The following is a 22,694-nucleotide window of genomic DNA, read 5'->3' on the forward strand; positions in this document are numbered from 1 at the left end:
ACAAAGAAGGAGGTGGAGTTGACATGTTATATATATATACATATATCTACATATGATCTTACGCATTAATAAACATTCAGTTAACAATTGTGTGTAGTAGGGTATATTTAAATATATTAATAAATAAAGTGTAAAATTAAGGAATTGTATTTCTTATGCTTAGATTAATGAGCTCTGTGCCCATTGTGCAACTTCTGTGGGCAGCGCCTGATAGCGTTGCACCGCCTGCTGTATCTGTCCATAGGTCAACGCCATTTTGTGCATCTCAAATTCCTTTTGCACTTTGCCCATGCCACTACTAGATAAGGGCATGATTAGCTCCACAATGCGCAAATGCTCAAAGGCCTTTAATACTATGGCACGCTCCACGCCCTGCATCGTCGTAGAGACCTTGGCGAACTTGGAGAAGCGCCCAAAAATGATCTCAAAATTGAAAGGATCGCGATCATAAATGCTCGAATGATGCTTTATGGCTATTAGCAAGCACAGCTCGAGCACAGACAGACCGCAAAGCAGCTCTACTTTGTCATCGCATTCGTATTGAGCGCCAAGTGTTGCAAGCTGCTCCACTGTTATATGTGGGGCGTCAGCTTTCAATTGTGCCACCAGACGGAATATGAAGGTCTTGAGAAATGCTTCGCTTACATCAAAATCGTAGAGCATTTGCAGGGTCTTTTGTGCTGCGGGCGCTTTGACAAGTTTTCCGATTTGTTTGTTCCAGTTCTCAACGTGTTTCTTATCAAATGAATATTCAATACCGTCGAAATGATTACGCTGAAAGGTAAAAGCGTCTGATTTGAACATCTGCAGGCTGTCAATGCGATCGACAGCTGCTTGTAGCTCCTTATTGCTGGGTAAGCTTACTAGATGCTGAAAGAGGGAGACGTAATCCTCGAATTTGTTGGCACTGGGAAAGAGGAAAACCTGCCTGTGACGGGGATAAGTTAATGAATGCGATTAGAGATATATGTATATATAGGGATAGAAAATTCGAGGGCATACCTGTGTGAGAATCGCGATTTCACGCGCTTCTCAAGCAACTCAATGACATCTAGCCGACAGGTGACGCCCAGCACACAAATTGGCGCCTGAGCTGACTGCGAGACATCAAACAAATTGTATAACAATGTCTGATTGTGATGTGTGCAAAAGAGATCAAATTCCTCCAAGACGAAGACAACGCTCTTTGACTTCTTGTCACCAGCCTTGAGGCACTGCAGCAGAAAGGCCAAGTTCTCGGCAAACGAGCCAAAGACTTTGCCATCTGCGGCATTTTCCAAGCGCATTTGTACGGTGATTGATTTGAGTGCAATGCGATCATCTGTATGCAAGTTGCCATCCAGGTGCACAATGAGCGTGTTATCCACAAACGATTTGTTCTCCAGCAAGTCCGTGAGAACGGCATTGATGAGCTGCAGAGTAAGGCAGAATCTTGAGCAGTGGCCGACATTAGTAGGCAGTACTTACTGTAGTTTTGCCGGCACCGCGCGGTCCTATCAACAGTAAAGAATTCGATTCACCCATTTCAGCTGTGCGCTGCAGCAACTGCCGTACATTGTTACGCTCCGATTCATAGCCACGGACAGTGGTGTAGTCGCGTTGCAATCGCTCCTTGAGAAAACGTCGCGTTTTAGCTATCTCCTGCACCGAATCATGCATAATTTGTAGTACAATTAATCACTGGGCTTTGCTTGCGCTTGTTTTGAATAGCATTTGCCGCCAAAATATCAGCTGTGCTAGTGGTGGCACACAAACGATAGTCACATCTTGCTCTGTTCGTTCGGTCAAGTAAACTGTTGCGCAACGGTGGTGGAAAAACAGTTCCAAATATAAAGCACTTCCAATTGTTGCTTTTGTTCATAGTTAAATAAATCATTTACAAAATGATGACAAATTTGTGATGTGTGGCCATATTCTGAGATTAGAGTTATTATTGCTTTATTTTTTCTTAATCGAAATACATCCGTCTATTATTATCATGTTCGATTAACCATATATAATTTTTATATTGAACAGTCTAAAGCTATAGTTATTAATTCACAAATGTTTCCAATCGACAGACAAATTCATTCATGCGCTTAAATTTATAGCTTCTCTATATTGGGATTTTCGACAAAGAATATTTGGATTACTATTTACTGTTTATAAAAGACTTACATATTATATTTCAAATAAATCCCTTCAGCTCTTCTAGTAAATCCGGTTAGTAGTTTTTTAAAAAGCAAACGGTGAAAGCAAATAAACTACAATATTTAAGGATAATTATATTAGTCCCCTAATACGGAATATGATAGTAATATTAAAACGATATCTAGAGCAATACTTTCAGTTACCTCAACAGTTCTGGAGGAAAATAATTAAAAACTAATCCGGAAATGTATGTAATTAACGATTAGATAGATAGAGAATATTGAGTTCGTATATTTCACAATTAATATAATTATTACAATTTTTAAATATTTAATGTACTTTAAAGGTACTTAAAAATATGCTATTATTTTAATTATTATAGATGAGTATCTTTATATCTTCAGTAGTAGTATATAAAATATGTCATTCGTTGAATAGTATTTAACAAACGGCCAACTAATGTTATTCTTGCGCTCTATTTTACTGATTGCCTTTATTCATATAATGGGTGTAAGCTGAAATGGGTGTAATAAAAAATAATCTTTTATTATTATTATTATTATTTTTTAGATAACTGGCCATTTTGAGTTTAATAATTTGCAATGTTTGACCCATGACAAGAAATACGTGGAATACGAATATTGTTATTTGAAGTCCTTAAATCGTACCTACAAATACTGTTCGCTAAAAGCTGTTATTCATCAGTTACCAATTCGAAGCCTTAAGGTAAAAGCGAATTTCATCACTGATAATTTATGTAAATTAAATATAACGTATATTCAGGTGAAATTCAAGGTTGTAAAGCGGGACACCCAAACCATATTTGACAAATACAATGGTACCATAAATGTCTGCAAGTTCTTTAAAGATGGTCGAAATCCAGCAGCTCGGATTATATTTAGTGTATTTACAGCATATTCAAATATGAATCACACATGTCCCTTCAATGTACGTATACATATTTCTTCTTCCTTCCTATCGATTTAACTAATTCTGCGTTTTTATAGCACGATTTAATGGTGGAGAAGTTGCCAGTGCAATATGTGAATAGAGTTATAGCATCATATATTCCGGATGGTCGATATTTCCTGAATATGTCCTGGTATACTGAAAATATTGCCCTTGCTGATGTTATTGTATACTTTACAAAATCCTAGATAAGTTCAAACTATTATTCGCGGCTTGATTCAAGTAAATTCTTATCTATATTTCATGAATACATAGAATTTATTTAATATTTAAAAAATAAAATATTTCACTCTCAGGAAAGGCTGCATTCTGTCAGTTGCCTGTTCGAAATTTCACATGCTAATTTTACTAAACATAGATCACTATAAACTTAGGTGTCATGTATTTGAGCTTTTAATGGTTCTATAAATCCCTGCAAGCTTTTGAGAGAAGCCCAAAATCCAACTAGTAGAATTTTATTAAATACATTCAACTGAATAAGCTGGAGTGCAAATGGAACCACTTTGCATTCATATTGAATCCCAAGCAATCCGTTGAAATAAGTCATCTTTCCACAAAAATGTTCATTCACATTTATATCCAATATTTACTGAATTTTGTCCAGTACCGTCCAATCAATGTCAAAGAATTTGTTTAACTCAAATGATGTGTAACGGTTCTGTGCAAATTATTCAAAATTGTTTAATAAGTATTCATGCCAGAACCATTTTTCCTAATAACTTTAATGGGCAAAATTTGGCGGTAATTCTTTATTTAAAACATTTATAGATTTAAAAATACTGTTATTCATAATAGTTTATGAGCGTTCGTAGTTATAATCGTAAAAGTGTTTTCAAACGGCAGACGTATGTTATTTTCACGCTTGATTATATTTGTCGCCTTTATAGGCATAAAGGGTGTAAGTTGTAATATCTATATATATATTCACAAAGTTTATGAATTGCATAAAGGTAATGTGTTTTTTGTACTTTTAGATTGCTGCAGATATTGAGTTTAATAATATCAAATGTATAACTTGTGACAAGGAGTATTTGGAATTCGATTATTGTTATTTGAGGTCCGAAAATCGCACGTATAAATACTTATCGATGAAAATCATAATTCATCAATTGCCAGTGCGAAATTCTAAGGTAAAAATTTTTTATATAGTCAAAAAATGTATTAAAGCAAAATTCAACAATCAATAAATATACATATATATGTATATACAGATATTGTTTAACATTGCAAAACGCGACAACCGCCACATAGTTGGACCATATAACGGATCTATAGATGGCTGCAAATTTATGAGAGATGGTCGTAATCCACTAGCCAAACATACATATATACCAAACATTTAAACCATATACAAATATTAATCACACATGTCCTTATAACGTAAGTAAAACTATTTATTTAAAAAAATTTTTAAGACTTATACTTGCTTTTATTTAATAGCACGATTTAATACTGGAAAAGGTATCAGTACACCATGTGAACAGTGTATTACAGAATTTTATTCCCGATGGACGATTTTTGCTGAATCTAACATTTTATAATAACAATATACCACGAGGTGTGATCATTGTTTATTTCTCAAAATCATAATAAAATATGTGCAATGCAGCTGTAAAACTCAGTAAAATCGGTCGTGAAGTCTTGAACAGTAATAATATATGAACCCACATTTTGAAATATTAAATTCAAATTGAAATAAAGTATATATGTGTCGCAAAATATTAGCTAAGATTACTATGACGTTGTAGAGTTTTAAATTTCGAATTTAAGTTAGTAACAGTCGTGAAAAGCGCTATCACTAACCAGAGTCACGCTATGGTCGATTGTTAATGTGGGCTAGTGGTAGCATGTTATCGATAGTCACGCTCAAGCGATTGCTTGTGCAGTGCGTTCGGTTAGCTCAGCTGATGAATAGCGGTGGCGGCAAAGAATTCAAATCAATGTGTCAGCTCCCGACCCATATATACTTCACAATACCTTTGAGTGGTAATGGATTGACAATAAACCCACATCTAAAATATATTAATACGCGTATGTATAACTTTTTGTATTTAATTTTAATTACTGTGAGTTAATAGCTTAATAAATGCTACAATTTCTAATTATCAACTGCGATGAAGCATATAAAATATATTGTTCAGACAGGCTGGTAGTTATTATCATTAAAGTGTTTCCATACGACAGACAAATGTCATTTTGGCGCTTAGTTCTACTTTTTGCCTTGATTGGTATAATAGGTGTAAGTTGCTCTTAACTTTAATAACTGCGTGAAAATAATACTCTATTTGCATTTTTAGATAACTGCTAATTTTGAGTTCAATAATGTCGACTGTGTGACTTATGGTAAAGAATTTATGGAATACGAATATTGTTATTTGAAAGCCATGAATCGCACCTACAAATACATGTCATTAAAAACTATTATCCATAAATTGCCCATTCGAAATGCTAGGGTAAGAACTAATTTTTTTATTTGTGGAATGTTAACAATAAAAAATTCTATTTACGTATAAACAGATGGCGTTCAAGATGGTAAAGCGTGACACCCGCAACATATTTGAGCATTATAATGGCTCTATAAATGCCTGCAAATTTTTGAGAGATGGTTTTAATCCTTTAGTCTCTTTTCTATACAAAACATTTAAACCATATTCAAATGTGAATCACACATGTCCTTATAACGTACGTATAACAATTATTATGTATAAATATCTCTTCAAATCAAAACCGCTCATGATGCTTTTATTTAATAGCACGACATAATACTGGACAAGTTGCCAATACAATATGTGAACAGTGTTGTAAAGAATTTTATTCCCGAAGGACGATATTTGTTGAATCTAACGTTTTATAGTGACAATATTGCGCGCACTGACGTCCTTGTCTACTTTACAAAATTTTAATATAATTGCAAATTATATGAGTTATTAACGAGAATATGAAATACACTCTATGATTTAATTTAATTTTCAAAAATTAAAATATTAAATCGGAGATTACTAAATCGTTTATTACCTTATCGTTTTGGCCAACCAGCTTTCAGTTGAAGCTCAAGAATAAGATAAAACAGGTGTGCTTTCAGGTCTTGAAAAGCCAAATTGATAAGCTAGAAAGGCTAACAATAGTTAAGCTGCAATATTTTTTTAAAGTGTGTTTAGTTGTTTCATAAAGCCATAAAAAACGACCTCAGTCTACAAAATATTAATTGATTAGAAATTAATATTTCGGAATTTTAACTGTAGTGCTGGTAAAGGCAAATAAAGCCATTTCATAGTTCGCTGCAGCTTTAAATTCGGACACAATTACATATTTAAGCGCCAGAGATGATGGGAAAGTAGCCAAATTGCGCTATGTGGTAAGAATAACGGATGAACAGTGAACAAAGTTTCTTCATTGAATATTTTGAAATTTGATATATTTTAGAATTGTTTATGACAAATTATTTAAAATATACAAATTCTTTGATCTATAGAGTATATGTGATTTTTTTTTTTTTTTTTATATAGATTAATATCTTCGGAAATAATGATTTTTACAATTAGCAACTGCGTTGAGCCATGTAAAGTATATTATTAGTAAAGTATATTATTAGCAGTGTGAAGCTATAATTGTTATTGATCAATTGGTTTCAAACAGCGGACGAATGTTATTTTTGCGTATAATTCTATTTTTTGCCTTTATTGGCATAATATCTGTAAGTTGAAATATCTATTTATAAACTCCACCATGATCATACAAATATTATTTTCTTTCTATTTTTAGATAACTGCCGATCTCGAGTTTAATAATGTTATCTGTTTCACTTATGATAAACAGTTTATGGAATACGAATATTGTTACTTAAAGGCAGTAAATCGCTCCTACAAATACTTTTCGTTAAAAGCTGTTCTCCATAAATTGCCTATTTATACTGCCAAGGTAAAGAAAATCAATTATTCTATTGATTTCGCTAATCATAAATTCATTATATAAATAAATATACAGGTGGTATTTAAGATTGCAAAACGCGACACCCGGAACATATTCGAGCATTTCAATGGCAGTATAAATGCCTGTAAATTTTTGAAAGATCAGAAAAATCCATTGGCCAGTCTTATATTCAGTACATTTGCACCATATTCAAATCTGAATCACACATGTCCCTTTACTGTACGTATAACCACTTATTTTGTATATTATATTCAACACTTAATCTTGACTTCATTTGATAGCACGACATAATACTGGACAAGTTGCCAATACAATATGTGAACAGTGTAGTAAAGAATTTTTTTCCCTTTGGACGATATTTGTTGAATCTAACATTTTATAACGAGAATATTCCACGGAGTGATATCATCGTCTACTTTACAAACACATAATGTACTTCAAATCAAGCTTCTATTCGGTTCAGTTAATCAAGTAAATTCCAAAACATACAATGTAAATCTGGTTAGAAGCTACATAAAATTCACAGTATGATGAAGTATTTTGATTTCCAAAAAATTTAATAAAAAAAAAAAAAACATTAAAATCTATAAAAAAAAAATTAATAAGTAAAGTAGATTTATAGAAAATAAGAAAGCAATTCCATAATGCCGATCGATGTGATTACGACAGATAATTTGAAATATCATCGTCTGGTTGCCAGCAAGGATACCAAGACATCGGAACGTTGGCAAAAGCTGTTCAGCTGGTATCCAGGCAGGCAGAATATCGAGTTCAGTCGCATCGCTCAGATCTATTGTGAAAGCCAGCATAGATACGGGCAGGATATATTCCTACAGTATGCACGTGAAAGACGACTGAACAAGCTGCACGCCTACAACCATCTGGATTCATTGAAAGAACTGGAAAAGCAAGATGAACAGAGTCACAATGTTAACAACAATGCCAAAGTACCGCCCACCACAAATGGCGAGTATGGACGCTTTAAGCCATCGAGGATGCACTATTGCTAGGAGCAAAATGGAATCTTTTACTATTGGATTTTATGAGCATTTCAAATTCAAAGTGTAATCTTTAAAGACCAGTAACTGCATAGTATATATCATATATTATTTGATATTTTTAACACAAATTTCAATTCTGCTTAGTTGCCTCTGGCGGCTAAATCTGTTTGCTGTTTCACCTAAAATGCAATAGATGGCGCCAGCTGTCTGCTGAACAGTTTGGTACGTCAATTTGGCTCAAGTCCTTTTTGGTGTGTTAACGCCTACAAATACACCTACGGCACCTGCAACACCTGTATCCACACTTCTGGTGGCCTGCACCTGTCACCTGTGCTCGGGTCAGACAGGTCAGCAATGGTTTTTATTTTTACTTCATTTTTTTTTTTTTTGCAATGGCGTTCATTCAAGTGGTTTATCTATTGGTAACGCCTGACCAAATTCAGCTGTTCCATCATTATGCCCAAGCAGCGGTTATTAAGATCTTGTCATGCATGCATATAGATTTATATATTTTTATATATAATATAATTCGAATTAGAGTGTACATCATAATGGTCATTGGTTCAGTAGAGAGAATATCCGATATGGAATAGATTTATTGGGTCTGAAAATTGTATTTCATATTTCTGATGTAAGTGGGCAATTGAGCTTTCATCTGATCTATATATGGTACATCTAATATGTATGGTAATTTGCAAATAAATCTGCTTGCCTCTTCATAGATCTCACCAAAGGCATCATAAATTTCTAGATTGGATAAAGCTGTTCTATAGACGACACATTAGCTAAGCAGCTGCTGTTGCCATTGCTGTTTTTGGGAGGCTGCAGCTCCAGTTGCCAGTTGTCAGTTGGCAGTTGTTTTCACTTGAGCTATGCAATTAAGAGATCATCATGACCATGTCTCGTTCAGCGTCCATCGTCCATCGTGCTCGACATCGCTGACAATGCAACTTTGAGTGGATACTTCATTTGGCCACTTGAAATGGCGCGCGATTTTGCATGACCGTGCGCATAATTAACAAGGTGAAAATGTCAGTTAGTAACCGGTTAAAAGTCAACTTACAACGAGTGTTCACTGTAACGCTGCGGGCCGCGGTGCACGTCTAGTTGAAAAGTTCGCACAGGTAATTAACTGCGACCACGACGCGGTTGCACTTTTTTCTTGTACACTTCCACCCTGCATCAGTCAAGATGACTCGACGTTTGTTAATGAAAACAGTTTTTTATATAGAGCCAGAAGGTAACCCGTGCACAGATCACAATTGCTGTAACCATATGTTCTTAACTTAAGACATACAAGATTTATTCATTCATATTCATCAATAAGTGGCAGAGCCTCGAAGATGTAATTCCCATTTTTTATGGGACATCAGATGTGATTTCCATATCATTTATTATCAAACAACTTTATTATCATTAGCCTGTTCTTGAGAATCGCATAGGACGGCCGTGTACTGTGGACAGAAGCCAATCCAATATTACCTTGTTTAAATTGATTGATTGGTGCTAAGAATTTTCTCTAGCTTAGTATTATCTTTCACCGTGATATTAAATTGTCTGTCTGGAATATTGTTACATATATACTAATAGATCATACATATATGAATTCAATAACCATCATGCATATGCATGTAATGTCATTGCTTTAGTGATTTTTCCTTTATGCATGCGTAGACCCAAGCAGCTGTTAGCTAAATGATTATAGAGCTGGGCAAGTGCGAATATTACCTGAGTATTGCACGAGGTGAGGTTAAGCGCTTTGGGTCAATGAAAGGTTTATAAGAGTGAAAAAATAAAGTTATCTATGCAAATTATTGCGGAAAACTTTTGCCGAGTCGAAGAATGCGAGCACAAGTGTGGAAATTATATGAAATTGTTTAAATGCCGTCAGTATCAAAGACCAAGTTTTGCTGTGAATCATCAAATTTTCATATATAGATTTTCAGCCGGGCCAAGAGTGCCTCGAGTGGCCCGAGTGCTGGAAGCCGCTTTGGCCGATTGCGTGAAAAAGGAAGGCGAATGCGAATCATTAGCCACGTGGCTGCATTCACAGCGAAGAGTCGCTGGACGCGCTTCTGATGAGGCAATATGGTATCGTGCCTGCAGCTGGCTAGAAGCTAGAAGGGAGGGGATGGCTGGTGGGCAAGCAGTGGGGCATAACGAGTGGGAGTGGTAGTGGGTATGGGAGTGGAAGGGGAAGCAGTCGAAAGCCGTGTGAAAAATCAAAGTCGAAGCTCCACAAAATCGCAATGCGCACAATTAAACGGTAGCAATAATTGCTATCGAATGAAATATAATAATGGCTATAGGGTATATAGAAAATAAAAGATATATATATTTAAAAGATGTAGATATGGCTGGATGTGTGTGTGTGTGTGTGTGTGTATGCGTGTGTGCTTTGTCGGCTATATCTTGATTTGGCTTGAGAGCTTTCGATGTGCCTGTTTCTGCGGTTTATTGTTTGCACAATTTTCCCATCGATGCGAACTTTTTTTGTTGACTCACGGCCAAGAACAACAAGAAGAGGAAGAGGCAGCAGCCTCAGCAGCAGCAACAACAACATTTCAGCCCAAAAAGAAGTTCGAGCTCGAGCCGTTGCCGTTGCCGTTGCCTTTGCCGTTGCTGTCGTGGGTGTCGCTCTAAAAACAAAAGGCCACAATCAGCAGTTGGCCAAAACAAAACAGTTCAAGTAGAGCGTAGAGCGTTGAGGTCTAAAATGCACTTGACGACTTTTCGATGGATGGATGGCTGGATGGGCTGACAGTGCGAACCCCTTTTTCGCCAAAAGGTAAACAACATTTGCGGATTTCACGCCAGGCTCAGACAGACATAGCCATAGCTGATCCTATTAGCCCAGCACACAATGACAATGACAATGGCCATGGCCATGGCTCAAACCTTGCACTGACTGGCGCCATGTCTGTGCGCAATTACATGAGGCCGGATTAGGACTTGGCTAAAAGAAAAGCAAAGCAAAAGAAAATAGAACCTAATCCAGTTTTGCTTAATTCGCAGCAGGTACGAACAATATTGGCAACAAGTGTCGAAAATGCTCGGCTCAAACCCTACAGCAGAAGGGCTACGAGCAGCGACTCCGTCTACAACTGTTCTGTGCCGGAAAAGCAAAATAAATGTATAAAACTAAAACTGCAAGGCTCAGCTTGAACATTATAAATATAAATAAATAAAATGCGGCAGCTCATAAATGGTGTATAAAAAAATAAACGAAAGAAAAAACTACTAAAATTGGACTTGGAGCAGGCGCTCGACGCCGTTGCCAAATGTGACTTCAAATTAAAACGCCATTGGCATTTTGGCACGCATAGACTGACGCAGGCAGCGAAAATGAGAGCGACAGAGCAGGGCGAAGAAGAGCCAGACGTAGGGTCATATAGAGAGGTAGACGCAGACGTAAAGCGCGGACGTGAAGCCGCTCATCAAAAACAAAAACAGCAGCAGCGACAAGCAGAAGAAACTACTAAAATATAGATTAAAGAGCAATGAATACTCTTGCACTTCAGATATGATGTTATATATTATATTGACACATACCGTAGGATAAAATTTTTACTAACATTTGTGTGGAAATATACATTTAATTTGTATATATGTATAAATGCCTCCTTCTTCCTTTTCTTTCTGTCTGTGCCGCCTGTTCTGTTCTATATATTTATGGGTAGATAGGATTTAAGCTCTTAAGCTTGCCAAGCTGCATTAGTCTAAAAAAAAAAAATATATATATATATTAGGTAGAATGGAGTCACAATATTAAACATAGAATATTATTTCTTTTAATTGTATTTTTATTACTTGTATAATATTATTTACATGTATTCTATATATTCAAAAAATTTTTCAAATAAATTGTTTTACTATTAACTAATTAATTAAAAAAAAAAAAAATGGTTCACTAAACTTTAAATCAACTTCGTGACCAATCACTCTTTTACGACTAGCAGCTAACGGCAAAGTGAAGTTAAAATATTTAGCACATATAGTTAAAAGGAATATGTGATCAATAAAATAATGTTTAATGGTTGAAACAATCCACAATCTATTGAAAGTTTATTTTAATTAAAGAGTATAATGTAATAGCTCATTGAAACATATATATATATACATACATATATCTTTCGTTACTATATATATCTATATTCATATAAATTTATATTAGCTAGCTTATATCTATATCTGTATTTATATATGATCATATACCTAAACTCAATAGCATATTCAATGATAAAATCATTATACCCCACTGCTACAGTCCCAACTCTTTTGGCCGGCAACGTTTTAACGTTTTGATTCTTCAGTTTCTTTTTTGTTTTGTTTTTAAGTTGTGCCGCCTGCCAAAAGCCAATTTGCCAATTTCTTGGAGTTGGTTAGAGTCGTTCTCAGTTTGATTTGCCGCCAAAAGCGCCAAAGGCGCACAAAAGTTGGGGCCTGTTTGTTGGGCCTGCATTTAGGCGGCAGCTAGGCAACTAGTAAGCGCCTAGATCTACACGCACACACCTGCAGAGCATACAGAGTCTAGCCAAATTAGAGTTGCGCTCATAATTCAATCAACGGATTATCAATCAAGGCGCGCTACTAGTCTTGGCCAATGCGTCAGCCAGCCAGTCAGCCAGCCGTAGCTGCAGACATCGACTCTACAGATTCTGGCCAAGTCAATCAGGCATCAACAATATATATATATTTATCCATATACGCTGTGAAACACGTTTGAAAGTCATTAACTTAAATGATTCACTTGCTGCCTCATAAATTTCGCCACTAACTGGAGCTGGATGCTGGCGCTGAAGCTGAATCTGAAGCTGAATTGAAGCTGAAGCTGGCGCTGGAAATTGGAAGCTGAAGCTGAAAGCTGTTCAGAAAACTGCAAGTTACACGCCCTCGCGCCTCTCGTACAATTTGTATGTATGGCAAACGTTAAAAAATTGCTAAATAATCGCCTTAAATGAGTCTATAAAACCAAACGCTGCCTGGCCAAATGGGCTGCCAATCGGCGCTGCCAACAAAATGAAGTAGCTCAAAAAATAACCCAAAAAAAAAAAAAAAAACAAAATTTTTGTTTTGTGCTTGAAGTGAATTTTCATTACCAACGGAAGTCGTAAATCAATTTTATTTTTTGTGGTAGTAGTAGTGGGGTTACCCTTTCCCCTCAAATATAACAAAGAAACAATGAAGAAAAATGCTACATGCAACATATTTATTTTTTTTTCCTTTTTGGGCCTAGAAATCACTAAGAGCATGGCTGCTGGCTGCTGAGCTATCGAGCTGTTGCCTAGCCCCTGGAAGCGCATCCGCCGTCGCTGCTGCTGCCGCTGCTGCTGCTGCTACTGCTGACCAATTCAAGAAATGAGTAGAAAATGAGAAAAAAAAGACCAGTCAAAAAATCTTCAAGCCAAGACGACAGCTATAATGATAGGGGCCACTTTTGCCGCCACGCAACACGCTATCTGTATGTTTAGACTATGCGACTATTCGTATTCGTATGTTTCTATTCGTATTTTTGGATAACGCTTCCGTTTCACAAGACGCCAACATGGCGACATTTCCCCTCGCATGATTACACTGGGCAAAAAACCTTTAACTAGCTGGACATCAAAGATTTATTTTAAAAAATTTTAAAAATGAATTTTGTTTTTGTTTTTATTCTTAGGAATATTAACTGCAGAATTCTTTGAACAATAAATATGTATAAATAAAATTAATTTATTAAATATGTAAAATAAATTTTGAAATTGCTTGTATTATAAATTAAACTTATTAAAAATTTATTAAAAACTTCATATATTTAATCAAATTTAGAAGAGGATATCAATAAATTCTAAAAATAAATAAATTCTAAATACAAATATACAATAAATTTTCTTTAAGTGTAGCTACGCTTTTGCGTGTTTTTAGTTGGAGAACTTGGGCCGCAGTTGGTGGCTTTGGCTATGACATAAGTGCTTAGAGCCACACAAAAGCGGCTCATTATAATGTCAATGGGATTAACTATGGACAGCACACAGACACACGAGCACACACAAACTCATACACACACACAATCATGTTCGGCTAGACATTCAATAATGCTGTGAAACTGTGAAATCCTTTTAAGCGGAAATTATGAAACGGTCGACAGCAGGATACAATGCAGGAGGACACAAGTGTTGCGGCAGATTGAGCAACAAAAGGGCAATAATTGTTAGAGCGAGAGACAATGCGACACATTCGTGCAACAGGCCAAAGGCAACAGGGGGCGAACCACAAATCCAGCCAAGCAGCAGTAGGTGTGGCTGCCAGCCAACAAGCCAACAATGCGCCTCTTATGTCCTTTGGCTTTCTTTCTTTCTTTTCTTCCACTTCCAATTCCATTTCTATTTTATTTTTTAATGAGCTGCAGCGAAAACAAACCATAAAAATTATCTAAAATGTTGCCACATTGTTGAATGCATGCAACATGCCGCCGCCGCGGCAACTTTCCTTTGTGGCCACCTACAACGCTCCGTTGTTGACACTTGGTCAAGATTTATGCCCCACTCCACCAACACCAAACAACGAAAAATATATATTTGGGAAATTAAATCATTGGCGCGGACAGTTTTATAGACGGGGCGTGACGGCGGCGGGCGCAGAGGTCGATGCAACGGCAAGGGGAAACGAGCCGGGTCGGTTCGGGGGCATGGGTAGGGGCTGCTGGATCTAAGCGGGCAGCTGTGACTCTGACTCTGTGGCCTCCGTGTGGGCGCCTCTGAACAATGCCCGTTGAGCAATTGGAAAAAAGTCAATTATGCGCAATTTGCTTAAGCAATTGACATTTTGTTGCTGTTGTTGCTGTTGTTGTAGCTGGTTGCACGCATACTTGCGCAAATAAATTGACAAATAGGATTTGCGTTTTCCATTTGACAAAGTTTTTTCTTTCTATAATTTTTGTTTTGTTTTGCTGCTGGCCATTTTTGTTTTGTGAATTAATAAATTGGTCGCAATTTGCCGCCAGCCTTGCCAAGCGTGGAAACCTGGCAGGCAAAAAAAAAAAAAAAAAAATAATAAAAAAATAATAATAAAAATAAATAAAAAAAACTAAAAAAAAAAATTGAATCTCTAATATGGATGTAACATATAAGTTCCATGGGTCAATCTATAGACTAGAGTAAAGTTTACTTTTATTGAATATTAATACTCCACAAAATATATAATTTTATTCGCTATATAATGACGAAATATAGCTCTAAATTTGTATGAATATAATAAATTTTTTAGTGAGTATTTATTGTAAAATATGAAGAACGAAAGAATCTTAGGAAGATACTTGAATGGATGCCTAGATATTTGATTTAACTATTTATGCATCTAGTCAGCCTAATGTTTATGTATTTATTTATTCAGCACGTTAGGAATAAGCTGTAACAAACTTTTGTATTTTTTAAATTTTTATAAAAAAAAAAAAAAAATAAATTATTGAAAATTATAATTTCAAAAAGGAAACATTTGGAGCTAACAATTAACTAACAATTAATTAAATAATTCACAATGTAGATGCAATATATATAATAAAATAAGAAATAAAAATTTATTTATATGAGAAATTGAAGGAAAATATTTTTTATACTAACTAGCCTATACTAACTAACTAGAAACAATTTTATTAACATTATAACCAATATCTTATATATTAATATCAATATATTAATGAAAATATGTATTATAAATTATAAATAAATTTTAGTAATTTTCGAAAAATTAAAATAAATAGGAAAGAACATTTATGTAATATAATATTTCAGAAAAAAATCTTAGAAATATATTTCAAATTTATATAGCATATAACAAAATATATAGCTTAAGCGATAAATGCAATAAAAAAATTGGAGTAGTCTTACCTCCACAACTAGCTCCAAGCTATTCGCTGAAGACTCCCATGAGCCACAAAGCTTTCTGGATTAAGCACTCAAAAGCAAACACTCAAATATGAAGCAATTATTTTTATTTATAGAAACCAAAGCAATCTCGGCAAAAATTATTTAAAAATAAAAAAAAATAAAAAAACGATCAAATAGGTATATACTATATTTATATATATTTGTTTTATCGCTGGCACGCAATCGAAACGGAAGTTCAGTTCAATTGATTGGTGAAATTATCTACGGGCGACTTGAAAGCAGCAGCAACCATCGGCCATGCAGATCTGCTGTGTTGTTCAAAGTAAATGGTCCATTGGAGCGAATGAAATGCGAGCAATCCGCTGATGCGATCTACTGGCCAAAAACAATCATTGGTTCAACCTTAGCCGCTGAACCTGTGCCCCTTTTCAGTCTACCCTTTTCGTTTTTTGGCCAGTCATAGCGCCAAAGAGCTGGACAATTGAATTAGACGATGTCAGGACTCATGAATGAAACTGAAATGGGCGCACACAGACGGCGAGCAAGAGGGAGACAGAAAGAGCGCTCGAGAGAGAGGGAGAGAGAGATAGAGGCACACTCACGTTGTTGAACCCATTTTCTCACCTGTTAAAGTTGTAAAGACGCAACCAAAAATCGTTTATCGCTGTCGAGATGCGCTCCTCGAGAGTCAGTCAGCCGAGTGCCTCCCTCACACTCCATCCTCTGGGCCAGGGCTCTGTTGTCGATTGACTTCGATTGCATTGGCATTGCCGCCGCGTCATACGATTTAATTGCTGCGATTGTGTCAGCAGTTTTGTTGTTACTTGTCTTCATCAGCAACAGCAACAGCAACAGCTAAAGCAGCAGCAACAGTTGCTGCCACAGCCTCCTCCTTAGACTGGCCGCATTTGTTGCGGAAGGGGCGTATTGTGCCCAATCTCAGGCTGAAGTCGACGCCGATGTCGATGCCTCGCTCATAGGCGCTCAATAATTTGATGATCATAATCAATAGGCTGACTGACATTTGCCGCTGTTCAGCTCTTCCTTTTTTTTTTTATTTTTTTATTTTACATATGTTGTTGTTGTTTTTTTGCCGCTTTGATTTGTGTCTGGTCTTTGTTCGATTTCGGGGCCTCTAACAAAAGGCCAGCGAAAACTTGTTGAAAGCCGTTTGATCCTGTCTGATGAGGCGCTCCATGACGCGCTGCAAAGTCAAGTATGTGGCGGGCAGTTAAAAAGGATGCCGCACTGGCCAAGGAGAAAGCGCAAGCCGCAAAACAGGATAACAAAGCGTGGGAGTGGCCCCGATGCAGACCAAGTGGAAGCAGAAGAACAGCTATAATTCTTTGATATATGTATCATATGCATATTTATATTTCTTTTGCTTAAAATCGAAAAAAAAGAAGAAAATAAAAGAAGCAGAATGTAAAATTCATTTTTTGTTTCAGTTTAATGCTCGAATCGCATGCGTAGGCTTTCTATAACGATTAAAACCCTCATATGTCAACCGGGCCCATTCATCATCTGCAGCAACTGCGACTGGAACTGGAACTGAGACGCAGACTGAGAATGAGACCTGGAAATGGGTCTGGGAGTGGGTCTGCGATTGGAGACACAGTCGCCAGGCACTTGTAACGTGTTTGCCTAAGCAGACACGAAATGCTGATGAGCTGAAATCTCATCAAGAAGTGTCTGAGCAACAAGCTACAAGCTACACGCTTAACTATGCACTGACAAAAATTTTATTGCAGTAGTAGTAGGAGTTTTATTTTAACTAAAGTAATGGACAATTTTTACAAATGAAATTAATTAAAAAAAAAAAAAAAAATTATATATATACACAAATGTATATAAAATAAAATATTTTTAATATAAATCAAATCAATATATATTCTTAGCTATATATTTCTCTCAGTGCATTTTTGTCTTATGATTATGCTTACATTCATTTTGTATCTGTATAGATTTTGGGACTTACAGCACCTACTTCAACATGCTGAGACACTAGCTGGCTGGCTGGCTGCCAGACTGGGCTTGATGACTTAATTTTCATTTCAGTCTGCAGGCTCCATAGACCCTATACACCCGGAGCTTCCATAACAGCAGCAGCAGCTGCTGCTGCTACAGGTGCTGCTATTGGAGTTGGAGTTGGAGTTGGTGATTGGAGTCGGAGTTGGAGTTGGAGTTGGCGTTGGAGTTGGAGACGGTGCCTGGTGCCTGACTGAGCACTTGAGCGTCAGCGCAGTGACACACGCAAGTGTTTGGCTTGTCTTTGGATATGTTAGCTCCAACTCTGACTGCCAACTACTCCCGCTCGAGCACTCGTCTGCCCTGCGTACCCTCATCAGATGCTGAGCTCTGAGCGCAATGATGCAGCGTTTTACACCGTCTTCCCTTGATTTTATTACTATTTTGTTTTGTTTTTGTTTTTTACCTACTACTTTAGAGTTTTGTTGTTCTAGGTTCAACTTCAGGTTGAAAGTATTTGCTTAAATCATTATGGTAGCGCCTGCTGACTGCTGCCAGTTGCAGCTAGATGATAAATCTATCTTTTATTAGCATTTCGAAAAAAAAAATGATATTGTATGTGTTGCACGTGTTGCGCTAAATGAGTTGTTTTGGAACTTGTTTACAGTTTGTGGCTCTACGGTTGACTTTGACTAATCCAATTAATCCAATTAAAAGTACATTTTTCTTTCGACTTTTGATTCATAGAACCTTGGCCAAAAGTCAGTCGCCATTTATTCGAAGCGGCGAGTAAAAAAAGATAACTTTAAAACTTCAGACAAATTCAAGTGAAATCATTAATAAAAATAAAGTTTTTTCTCTTTTTTTTCTCCGAGTTGGAGTTGGAGATTTATAGAACCGTAAGGAAACACCCCGAGCGACTCGTGCTGCTGCTGCTGTTGCTGTTGCTGTTGTCTCTGCGCCATTTCCTTTCGATGGGGTGTCGTATATAAATCGCGTGCTGCACTGGAGGTCTTCAAAAACGCTTACGAGTTGATGCCCAGCGGCCAGGTTGAGCGTCCACATCCACATCCACATCCACATCCACATCCACATCATCAGTGGCAGTGGCAGCCGCCTGTCTGCCGCATCGTGGCCAGCTCTCATTCATTTTTGTTGTTCTTTTTGTGTTTTTGGTGGGGCTGTGGCACTGGGTGTTAACCGGCCACGGAAGACGAGAGACCAGATCAGACCAGGCCAGAGACCAGACCAGACTCCAGAGCTCATGCTGAAGCCTAGCCTGCGGTCATGTTGAATGAACAAATATGCCAATGCGCTCGCTGCCCCAGCTACCACCTGTTGCCCCTTGGCCCCTCTCTCGGCCTGTCTGTTGGCCCGGCTAATGATGAGCGCGACTCAGTTGCTCAGCTAAGGGCTGCAACACGCTTCTGTCGCTGCTCAAAAGTTGTAAAACAATAAACACGAAACCCCAAATACCGATTGCCATGCGATTTAATGGCAACAAGATTGATTTCCTGAAATCCACAATTTCGCACACTACTTTTAGATATATATATATATATATGTATGTTACTACTACCACTACTACGTCTATATTTCCGAAAGCGAAAAACCTTGAATCGCAGTCACGCAATGAACGTGAACGTTCCAAGGAACCAGTTCGCCGCACTGAACCTGACGCCAGATCGTGGCCCGATCGTGATAATGATGTCGAGTGCGTGGTATTCTGCCCCACGTTTTTTTTTTTCCCCCATCTTTTTCCTGAAGTCTTCTTCTCTAAGGCCTGTTCCATTCATACACACTCGACTGTGGGCCTAACAGCTTTGTTAACAACTTTGTAATGTGTCTAGAATGATGACTTCTTATGCATATATCTGAATTATACTGCGATAGAGTCTAACCGGAAGTAGTTCATGAACTTGGCTTGATATTGATATCAAGGCAGTTCTAAGCTGAACAGTAAATATTGTATAAGTGAGTTTTAAGATATACATATAAAACACACACTATACATTTCTCATTTAACTTTTTATTATTCATCCTCGTACTCATTATTTATTCGCTTGTTTCTCCTGGGTTTACTTATGTTACTCACTTTTAGACTAATGCATTCTATTACTTCTGCTACTGCTGCCTATACTAAGTACTCATTCTTATAATTATAGCTTGCAGTTATACTACTCATCATATCATCATATAGAGTGTGCAAGCTTTTAGAAGTGCTTAAAAATTTTCATACTGCTCTATTGGATTCTCTTGTTACTCATACCAATACTCAGCCTACTAATACTCCGTTTACGATGTATACTCACTTGTACTCATACGCACTTATACGTTTGAGACTTCAATGCATATATATGCGTCGACTTATTCATACTTATACTCGTGGAATATATGCGTCTACTTATACAGTTAATAAGGATTTTGATTTTACTTCTACTATTGCCTCTTCACTTGACACTTTTACTTATACTTGTATTAGTGGAGCTTATATTACTCAAGCTCATCTTATACCTTCACGATTCACATGCACTTTCAATACTCCTGCTTTTACTTATATTAATCCTCTCTTATACTCACGATTCACATGCATTTGCAATTAAACAGGCGTTTTACTTATACTATTCCTCTCTTATACTCATAGTGTGCATGTGTATATATATTACTACTTATACTTTTTGCTCATCCCTCATATTACTCATGCTCATCTTATACTTTCACAATTCCCATGCAGACAACTATTCCTGCTTTTACTTATACGACTCTTATACTCATACACTTAGTATACATGTGTTACTTATACTACTCTTTGTATGTGTAATTTGTCTTATACTGCTCGCTCTTTACTCATACTACCATCACTTATACTGCTCCTGCCTCTGCCACATACTCATCTTATACTCTCCGAATACTCGGCTACTTATATATCCGCACATTACCTATACTCATACCCTTTCGACTGACATTTAACTCAATGCCACTCAAACTCTTTATGCAAATACTTATAATTAGCAAGGGTATTTAGAGTAGGAACTGCTTCCAGCAGGAGCCCAGCTTTGCGCATATTTTCGTTTCATTTTTGGGTGGCGGCTATCATAGCCAGTCGCTGTGTAAGACCCGCCAGCGAAATGCAAAAACAAATTGTTTGTGGGTCAGCCAACAAACTGCGAGCCACTCGGGAGGGGCTGACTAAGAGAGCAAAGAAAGAAAAAACACAGGGAAAAAAAATGAGAAAGAAAAAAACGGTGCAGAAATCAAAACGAGCTTTTCGGGCAGCCCTAACAAGGCGCGGCAGAGCACGCAGCAGGACGCGGACGAGGGCGTTGCAATGTTGCTGCGAAATTCAAGGAAAACGAGCAGCAGGAGCATCAGGAGCACCTCTTGCCGCAGGCAGTTGGCATTCGGTTGCGTCTGGGCCACATGCCACATGGTGGGGCACAACTAGGCAGCACGGAAGCCTAATGGCCGCTGCCAATGCGATTTGTGATTTGTGCTCTCTGCATTTTTTAGTAGTTCTCGCACACACACACACACAAATATATATTTCTCGGTTTATTTTATTTTTTTTTCTCTTGCTCCGTTTCCATGGAAAACATTTGGCGAGAAAACTGCAGCAGCGCATTCTATGCCATGCGCTGGGCCTTGGCAATGACAAAGCGCTCCAAATGGAGCATATGGCTGGCAGTCGGTTGAGTCTGCGGCGTCGGCGACGTCTGGGGCGGCATGCTAATTTATGAAGTAGCAACTTGCAGCGACATGGATGCGGTAATTATATGGCTTGGCAACTTGTTGCCAGACCCGAACACGCCAGAGTGCATGAATGAAAAGAAAGCCAATGCGCCACAGCCCTGGCCCCAGCTACATAGAGCCAAAGCCAATTCCAGTTTCAGTTGCAGTCGCAGTTTGGTCGTTGCGGCCCGATCCTCTTCCAGCCTTCTAGCCTTCCAGTTGGCCATGTTGCACAGAAGCTGCTCTACGGCTGGCCATGGCGGTTGCTGCGGCTGCAACATCAGGTGAACGCGCCCACTTGGTTAGCACAGCGCCCGAAATGAAAGCAACAACAAAAAGTGCTCTAGCTGAGCATGATAGACGATTAGATGCCCTGTAGATGACCTAAGGCACTCTCAATGTTTACTAGACGCCTCATAACTCTGTTAGCAAACGGATATATATTATTTTATATTTTTTATTCTTATTTCAAAATTGTATTTTAGTTTTATTTTATTTATTTTAGTTTAATGTTAGTTCTAAAAAATATTAATTTTTTGTTCCATGTGTTTCCAGTCTTCAAAAAACTTAAACTTGATAACTTTATTTCTTTTCTAAGAATATCATTTTATTTCAACTTAAAAACTAAAATAAAAAATGTTGGGTCAAATACCTTTTAATTATAAGTCTTCCTTAAAAATGTAATTTTGTAAAAAGTAAATATAAAAATATATACTTCGTATTTGGCTTGATTTTGATTCATATATTATACTAACTAACTATCTCTGTCTCTTCCCTACCTATTATAAACTACTGGCACAACGGCAACATACCCTGTTTTATCTGTGCCAAAAACATGTTGCACTGGGTATGGAAAAAGGTTTTGGGCCCCGTGGCGTTATACGATATTTTGCTTCATTTTTTTTCTTTCGTTGGCCAGCCAAAAGCCAACAACGTACGTGGCAGCAACATTTTCACAGCAACATGCGGCAGCAACATAGTTTCCACACCTACCGATGCCAGCAGCAACATGCACTTAACTGGTAGCCGTGCTGCACTTTATAATGCACAACATGGCCAACATGTCGGCGATGGAGAGTTGAGAGTCGGGAGTGGAGTA

At 37.3% G+C, this 22,694-nt stretch overlaps 4 protein-coding genes and 1 long non-coding RNA gene across 5 annotated transcripts; 4 read left to right on the forward strand and 1 right to left on the reverse strand.

The window, feature by feature from the left end:
* Positions 1 to 80: 80 nt before the first annotated feature.
* On the reverse strand, positions 81 to 1,837 carry Orc4 (origin recognition complex subunit 4). The gene is made up of 3 exons (XM_018010903.2): positions 1,468 to 1,837; positions 1,003 to 1,412; positions 81 to 928 (listed from the first exon to the last, which is right to left on the reverse strand). The coding sequence occupies exons 1-3, from the start codon at positions 1,657 to 1,659 to the stop codon at positions 160 to 162; spliced, it is 1,371 nt and encodes a 456-aa protein (XP_017866392.1). The 5' UTR covers positions 1,660 to 1,837; the 3' UTR covers positions 81 to 159.
* Positions 1,838 to 2,488: 651 nt separating this feature from the next.
* Positions 2,489 to 3,306, forward strand: LOC108614842 (uncharacterized). Its single transcript, XM_018009063.2, has 4 exons — positions 2,489 to 2,640; positions 2,701 to 2,856; positions 2,914 to 3,078; positions 3,138 to 3,306. Exons 1-4 carry the CDS (start codon positions 2,590 to 2,592, stop codon positions 3,285 to 3,287), a joined length of 522 nt encoding a protein of 173 aa, XP_017864552.2. The 5' UTR covers positions 2,489 to 2,589; the 3' UTR covers positions 3,288 to 3,306.
* A 773-nt stretch (positions 3,307 to 4,079) lies between these two features.
* LOC149268383 (uncharacterized) lies at positions 4,080 to 4,820 on the forward strand. Its single transcript, XR_016270525.1, has 3 exons — positions 4,080 to 4,229; positions 4,311 to 4,479; positions 4,540 to 4,820. It is a non-coding gene; the product is annotated as an uncharacterized LOC149268383 (long non-coding RNA).
* Positions 4,821 to 5,616: 796 nt separating this feature from the next.
* On the forward strand, positions 5,617 to 7,612 carry LOC108614843 (uncharacterized). Its single transcript, XM_018009064.2, has 5 exons — positions 5,617 to 5,631; positions 6,695 to 6,793; positions 6,862 to 7,017; positions 7,084 to 7,248; positions 7,311 to 7,612. Exons 1-5 carry the CDS (start codon positions 5,617 to 5,619, stop codon positions 7,458 to 7,460), a joined length of 585 nt encoding a protein of 194 aa, XP_017864553.2. The 3' UTR covers positions 7,461 to 7,612.
* LOC108614844 (uncharacterized) lies at positions 7,520 to 8,158 on the forward strand. Its single transcript, XM_018009065.2, has one exon. The coding sequence runs from the start codon at positions 7,674 to 7,676 to the stop codon at positions 8,037 to 8,039; it is 366 nt and encodes a 121-aa protein (XP_017864554.1). The 5' UTR covers positions 7,520 to 7,673; the 3' UTR covers positions 8,040 to 8,158.
* The last annotated feature ends 14,536 nt before the right edge of the window (positions 8,159 to 22,694 follow it).

Source organism: Drosophila arizonae, chromosome 5 (assembly GCF_054131065.1).
Source record: "Drosophila arizonae isolate 15081-1271.41 chromosome 5, UAZ_ARI_1.0, whole genome shotgun sequence".
NCBI classification, from domain to species: domain Eukaryota; kingdom Metazoa; phylum Arthropoda; class Insecta; order Diptera; family Drosophilidae; genus Drosophila; species Drosophila arizonae.